Genomic DNA, 6,984 nt, shown 5'->3' on the forward strand with positions numbered 1-6,984 from the left:
CTACTCCCGTTCGTGTCAGCGCACTGAGGCCGGAGGCTAAAGACAGGCGCGATGTGGAGATGGTAGTTATCTTGCAGTGTAAAAGAAGCGAGGCGACGATTGGTGAAGTGAAGATGGGATCGTCTGCGGGAGCCTGGAGGAATGGGACTGCACATCCCCCCTGTAAGTACGTGCGTGTAGATAAGTACCAGCCAGGAGAACCAGCTACCGGACTGCCCGCGAAATTCCTCAGCTGTCGAGACCGGCCTAATTATGTATTCGTAAACTCGGGAGGCTAGGGGGCCGGTGTCCCGGTCGGCAGCCCGGTCCACCAACAAGCTGGAACATATCCAACCTTCGATCCTCCTAAATACCCTGCCCGTCTGCCGTCTGTGAGACATGGGCGGCAACTGCGGGTTTATGATCTGCCTGACTGACTTCCCGCTGTGCGCAGTCGAATGATAGGTGGGCTTGCCAGCAATACATAAATTGAATCCGCCCTGAGACATCCAGGCAACGAGCACTCTGCGCCCGCTCATTAACTACCCAATACTTCACACGACTCTTAGACATCCGGATGGCCTCGCATCACCGATCAAAGACGGCACAGCTGCATCTCCTTTCCGCAGAGTCACATTGCTCATCGTGAGCTCCAGGGCTATTTATTCAGCATGTCCCCCATCCGAAGACGAGGCGAATTCGGGGAAGCAGAGCCAAGCAGTGGAGTTCCGTCTATCAACTCAAATTCTCGCCATCAACTAGGACTATGGACTCTAAAACAGCCCACGAGTGCATCAACAAGCTCGAGAAACTTCAGAAGGAACAGATGTAAATCCTCAAAACCCTCTTCAACGTTGCCAGTACCGAGCCTGTGGAGGAGGAGGAGAGCGGCAAGGATATCGAAAGCGGTTAGACCGAACCTCCCTTGAGCAACCTCTAGATCACTGATTAGATTGTCACGAAGTGGGGTACGCTGAGAGCGCCAACATCCCAATCCCACCAGAATTGGATGTGGCCTGGCACAACGACCATCTAGAAGCTCGCGTCAACGAGGCCATCACTCGATTGCGGAAGACCGGGGCCGAAGGTATAGCACGTCTCCGTGGATCGATGAGATTTCCAGTCCTGATTAACAGTGGCCAGGGAGAAATACCGTTTCAGACACAGCCATTACATTCATAGTGGAAAACACTCTAAAGGATCTTGATCAATTCAGCTTCGGCCGCACTGGCTACATTCCCAACCCAGACACCTCCGAGATTACCCGTAGTAACAGGGGTTTCAATCGTTTGGAATGGAGCGACGAGGAAGCATTTCATGTACGCGATTTCCGTCGTGTGGCGCCAGGGACACTCACAGGCATGATTGCTGTTTCTCGAAGACGGGATAGTCTTGAGCGGACATGCCAGGTGATAGGCGTGGGACATCTAATACCACCTGTAAGAAGCGCTCCCCGGACACCGATCGTTGCTGAATTATTGTTCCATAGAGGTCCCAGACTGGTGCCTACGGGAGGGAGATGGATATCCGGGTCATCACCCCCAGCGCTCTAGCCATGGTTTTCATGAGTGAAGGATTTAGTCATGAAGACGGTAACCGTCGCCTGTTCGATTCATCGGCGATAGCACGCCACTTGAGTAACGATACTCGAGATCGGTTTTATCAGCACAGTTCCACTTTGCCTGGCATGTCGAGTATCGGCGACAACCGTATAACTGCAACGGTGCGTCTTACGTTAACCCGCGAAACTCGCCGTTGTTGATGCTGATGATGACAAGGGTGGACAACTACCATCAGCTTCTTCGTTGTCTACGACCGCAAACCAAGTGATGACACGGCGCCGATGGTCAGTAGCGGCCTCTTCAACAGTACATTCCCGAAGTCCTCTCCAAGTGATCGATAAATTAGAGGGGAGAAATTTACTGTTAATTTCTGCTCCTATCGCCGCTCGCTCGTCGAGGACGAGCATGCGGAGTACAACGGCAAACGGTTCGGACACGCACCCGAACATGGACCGTGGCATCTTCAAAGGTTGGGATTCAGCGATACGGAGTTTACTGGCTGGATCGTCCTTAACCTCTAGGGCATATATGATTCCTGGGTTAAGGTTATGAATGAGTTTGACCGGCAAATATCTGTCCCGGTTTGTCGATCCTTCATGTCTATCACCGTCATAGACTAATGTGAGCCTTTTCAGAGTGCCGTCATCTTCGATCCGGGCCTCCGTAAGAAAATATTGTTTGAAGACGAAGAATTGAGCACCATTAAACACTACGTCTGGGCTTTGCAGAGTATCCGCGTCTTCGCCGAAACCGTCGAACGAACTATAGCCTACATTCCCAGAATGTTCCAATCTATCCACCTTCTAGACGAGTCGGGTGACCACGGGAACGAGGACGACGGTTTGAGAGAGAGCTTCAAGCTTCTACTCGCGCGTATCGAGCGCAAGCGCGAGGAAGTCAAAGGCCTCAGCGACGTAGTTCGGATTATTGTGTTTCCCCTCACATGTGTGCTTAGGCTGACACGCCGCTTCAGCTCTCGGCAACTTCCACCGTGGTAGAAGCACGACTAGCGGCAAACCAGAGTCAGAACGTTCGCTTGTTAAAGTTGGTGACGATTGCGTTTCTGCGCATCTCGCTGGTTACAGCGTTGTTCAGCATGCAGGTAAATTTGTGCCTCAAGGCTTCTGTTCTGAACAGCGGATTGTTCTAACCGTCGAAGGTGCTTCCCTCGGGCGCAACGCTATCATCATTCTTCGTCACTACCATTGTCGTCAGCCTGGTTACATTCTTGATAGTTTTCAATCTCCGGAATACCAGTCGGCTGCTGAAAAAGAGCTACGGCGAGTGGACGGAAAGCCTACAGAAGAGCATGATAAGCGCCCAGCAGCCGTGGAATGATCGCGGACAGCTGCTCCAAGCGGCAGACCAGTTCAAGCGAGAGCAATACCCGATTAGTAACTGGTGGTATCTGGGGTTTCTGTCGACTTATTTGGCGCGCAAGAATTCACGCCAGACACGGGGAAGCACCGATGAGCAGCGAGTGGGAGAATCGCTGGGTTAGCCGAGGGATGTTTAGCTGTATCTGTATGTAATATGAGGTTGAAGTATGGAAAGCTTGCTAAGAGTCTGGGAGTTCGTCACGATGTAGAGAAGGCAATCTACCTAGTTTATTCAGTACCGATTCGGAATGACAAGTCGGTTCAACCAGTCACATCATTCGATTGACCTTGGAAACTTCAGTTAAAATAACCAGAGTGTCGCAGCCCGCTGCTAATACAAATCGGATTCCCATGTCCCCTTTCTCCTCATAACTACCAGCTCAAATCCCCGCGTCCACTGCAGGGCATCCCACTCCTCCCAGATGTTAACCCACCCCTGCTCGCCCTCCATCCACCGCATCCCCTCAACAATCCACAGCTTGACATTCCTCGCCCTCCGCCCCAATAGGCCTTCAAACCCACCGTGGTTATTCCACGCAACAAAAAACCCACTCGTCGTCAACTCCTTCAGCTTCGGAAACTCGAGCGTCTCTTCGACAAGTGGACACGCCAGACCTGGGCCAATTCCCGTCATCGCAACCGACAGCTTCACCAGCTTGCCAGACATCGCCTTCAATACCGTCCTCCACGCCCTATCCACCGCACCAGTCTCCCACGACTTCATGCCGACCAAACTCTCCCTGGTCATCATCATATCCACCTCCGTCAACCGCGCCCACCACGACTTCCTAACCCCGCGCCCCTCCCACGCCATCTCCGGATTTAGCACCCACACCCCACAAGCATGTCCACTGTATCCCCACCCGGTCAGCCCCCTAACCAGCGAGCGATCCTCCATCACATGGCGCACCGAGATGAGCGCCTCGTCAACGACATCCCTCGCGAGCCCCTTCCCCACGGGTTCGCCCAGCGTAACAATATCGACCCTCTTCAATCCTGGTAGGGCGCCGAACACGCGAGCCCAGCCGGCGACTCTCGACGCCTCTTCCCAAAGCCCCTGCGCCTCCGCCTCGGCGACCACGAGGTTGGTGTGCTCCTCCAGCCGGTACCGGCCGGTCTCATCCCAGAATCCGTCGCGGGGAATGTGGAAGAAGGAGAAGATTCGGTCTTTGTCCTCGGGAAGCCGCGGCGGCAGCGTCAGCACGGTGGAGTCTGAGTGACGGAGCGTTATTGTCAGATGTGTGCAGAGTGTGCCGATGCGACCGAGGGCGGCGATGGCGGCGGGGCAAAAGGCGCCGGCTTTGAAGATCAGCTGTAGGTATTTGAAGGCTTCGAGAGCGTAGAGAGACGTGATCTCCTTGAGAGTGCGGGAGCAGCTGCGAAGTGAGAGCAGGGAGTGGGTATTGAGGTAAGAGAAAATTAGAGTCCGCGGGTGGGAGGGAGACTGCGTCTCGCTGGGACTATATTCGAGGACGGTTTCGAGGTATGATGTAGATACCATGGTGTTGTGTGTATCGTTGTTAAAGTGAGATCTGGCAATGGTGAATGTTCTTATATTCCGACTTCGTACAAAGGTAAGGTGAATGCTTAACCACTAGCGGCATCATAGAAGCTATAATCACACAGTGCGCATTCTACGCACACTTTGACTCTAGATAAACCCTATCCATTTCATAAACATGATATCCCCACAAACGCCACACCGCCGTATGCATCTAGGTAGCTGACAACAAGGAAACAATCCTCACTTCTTCTTCCTGCCCTTCCCAACACCATCCATCACTTCCCAAAACAGCCCCACCCACATCTTCTGGCTCGCAGTCAACTCCCTCTCCGGGTTCTTCCAAGCAGCCTTGAGAACGTCGCCAACTCTCCTTCTCAGGACCTTCACAGCCACTAAGCTTTTCCAGCCTTGAAAGGCAAAGCGAATTCGGTTTCCATCGATTGCGGCGATTCCAGGGAACATCTGGTTAAAAAATCAGCACCTCCACAGCTATAAACAAAAGATAAAGACACATACCTTCCACTCAACATCGCCGCAAAGTACGGCGATGCCAAGATCTTCGACCCCCCCTGTATCGTGAGCATCATAGGTCTTCCTTCCTCCTCCAGCCTGCATGATCCCGTAATAGCACAGCCACTCGCAGTCGGTGTCTCTGTTGACGCTCGTCTGGTGCACCTTGACACTCTTGCCACTGCCGACGTTTCTCCAACCTTTACCGTCTCTAGAAAGCAACTTTGGATAAAAAGCAGCGGCGACGACAGCATTACAGATTTCGTCATTGGTGCTTCCATGGTTATAGGAATCAGGGACGACGAAGAAGAAGTTTCTGCGATAGCTCTGGTACCTAGCGCGGTTAAGCGCCGCGCGTTGGGGTGGCTCTAGAGTGATGAAACCGGCGTCCAGAACCGCAGCAGTGAGTTGACCTTTGAGATCTTCGATGCCACTTAAGGTACGCTGCGACAGATAATTTTTGCGGCAAAATTCGCCCTCCGATATGTGTTGCTTTGACGTGCAAACTCGTCGCCACGCGGAGTAGGCATTGTAGCCAGTCAGGAGATCCGAATCGCCACGTTTGAAAGACAGCTTGGCGCGATCCGCTTCTCCTCCGGATCCATACGGTGCGGCGAAAGGGGACTTGGAGCTTAGCAGGGCAGCAATGGTGAGGGCGGCATCGAGACATCCGAAGATGCTACCAAGAAGGACCAGCTTGCCAAGGTAGACATCAAGCGGCAACTTAGCGAGTTGGCGACCAAGAGGCGTTAATTCTTCGTCCTGGGTAAGGGCTTTGACATCGACCAAGGAGTCAACAGCTCTTCTGATATTTTTCGGTGTGGGAGAATCGAGGGCAGAGGTGAGCACCTCTTCGACGTTTCCGAGGTTACAAATCTTCACTCTGAGCACTAGGTCCTGTAGCGAGAGGCGCATAATCTCGGGGGTTTGCTGCTCCGCCATAGACGTATCGTGGCGTTCCTTGGTGAAAAGATGAAAACATATTCCCGGCTGAACACGGCCTGCTCGTCCTCGTCGCTGCTTTGCGTTGGCCTGGGAAACGAAAGTCTCGATCAATCTCGAGAGCTGACGTTTTTCATCAAATCGCATCTCCTTGTGTTTTCCTGTATCGATGACGGCCGTGACGTCCGGAATCGTGATACCCGTCTCCGCAATATTCGTAGCCAAAACAATCTTACGCATTCCCGGTGGAGGGATAAGGAAAGCTTGCTCTTGGTCTTCGGATGCTATAGTGGAATGCAGTGGATAGATGAGCCAGTTATTCATGCCATGTCTTCCGTGGGAACCAAACATGGGATGGCCGAGAATCATATCGTTGACTCTCCGGATCTCGGCCAATCCTGGCAGAAACACAAGAATAGCCTTCGAGTAATCCACGAATTGGGGAGAAGTTGCGATGGTCTCCAACAGCTTTAGGATTAAGTCGTAAGGAATTCGGTACTCATCGATCCGGCTGAGCGTCAATTTTGTTTCCGGGGAATACGCTTGTAGGTTTCCGGTAGAGGCTCCACTCCCACTCTCAGTGTCCAACTCTGCGTCGTTATCGTCCCACTCGTTTTTACGAGATCGTGGGTTTCGGGGATCTTCCTCGATTTTGAATCCAGTGGCCTCGACGGCATCCTCGAGGTAAAAGTGCTGGACCGGGAAAGTTCGTCCAGGAACCTTGAGCACAGGGGCACCTCCCAAGTAGTCCGAGAACCGCTCAGCATCGACGGTGGCAGACATCAGTACAACCTTCAAATCCTTTCTCTTGACGAGTAGCCTCTTCAGCACCACCATCAAGAAGTCACTCTCGATACTTCGTTCGTGCACCTCGTCCAGTATCAGGTGTGTCACATCAGCGAGTTCAGTGCTTCGTTCGAGCATCCTCATCACGATACCGGTTGTTGCATAGATCAGCCGCGTCTGGTCGGTAACCATATTCTCGAGACGAATGGCGTATCCAACCAGACCACCGACTTTGCCTTTCCCCTCTCCCATTTCCTCGGAAACTCTTCGAGCAAGACTAACAGCGGAGATACGACGAGGCTGCGTACAGTAGATTTGCAAG

The 6,984-nt window shown here is 52.8% G+C and overlaps 4 protein-coding genes across 4 annotated transcripts; 2 read left to right on the forward strand and 2 right to left on the reverse strand.

Annotated features, from left to right (window-relative positions):
* The first annotated feature begins 524 nt into the window (after positions 1-524).
* Positions 525-1,923, forward strand: BZA05DRAFT_278329 (uncharacterized protein). The gene is made up of 5 exons (XM_051480301.1): positions 525-807; positions 944-1,066; positions 1,123-1,418; positions 1,469-1,702; positions 1,777-1,923. The coding sequence occupies exons 1-5, from the start codon at positions 651-653 to the stop codon at positions 1,807-1,809; spliced, it is 843 nt and encodes a 280-aa protein (XP_051334431.1). The 5' UTR covers positions 525-650; the 3' UTR covers positions 1,810-1,923.
* On the forward strand, positions 1,912-3,171 carry BZA05DRAFT_278358 (uncharacterized protein). Its single transcript, XM_051480302.1, has 6 exons — positions 1,912-2,010; positions 2,087-2,122; positions 2,177-2,458; positions 2,515-2,643; positions 2,701-3,065; positions 3,115-3,171. Exons 2-5 carry the CDS (start codon positions 2,090-2,092, stop codon positions 3,040-3,042), a joined length of 786 nt encoding a protein of 261 aa, XP_051334432.1. The 5' UTR covers positions 1,912-2,010; positions 2,087-2,089; the 3' UTR covers positions 3,043-3,065; positions 3,115-3,171.
* BZA05DRAFT_278359 (uncharacterized protein) lies at positions 3,172-4,667 on the reverse strand. The gene has a single exon (XM_051480303.1). The coding sequence runs from the start codon at positions 4,419-4,421 to the stop codon at positions 3,252-3,254; it is 1,170 nt and encodes a 389-aa protein (XP_051334433.1). The 5' UTR covers positions 4,422-4,667; the 3' UTR covers positions 3,172-3,251.
* On the reverse strand, positions 4,665-6,914 carry BZA05DRAFT_449910 (DEAH box polypeptide 36; the record flags this gene model as incomplete). The annotated part of the gene is made up of 2 exons (XM_051487403.1): positions 4,665-4,886; positions 4,941-6,914. 2 exons carry the CDS (start codon positions 6,912-6,914, stop codon positions 4,665-4,667), a joined length of 2,196 nt encoding a protein of 731 aa, XP_051334434.1.
* Between the last annotated feature and the right edge of the window lie 70 nt (positions 6,915-6,984).

This window comes from Tricharina praecox (genome assembly GCF_024521635.1).
Source record: "Tricharina praecox strain CBS 144465 chromosome Unknown BZA05scaffold_90, whole genome shotgun sequence".
NCBI lineage: Eukaryota > Fungi > Ascomycota > Pezizomycetes > Pezizales > Pyronemataceae > Tricharina > Tricharina praecox.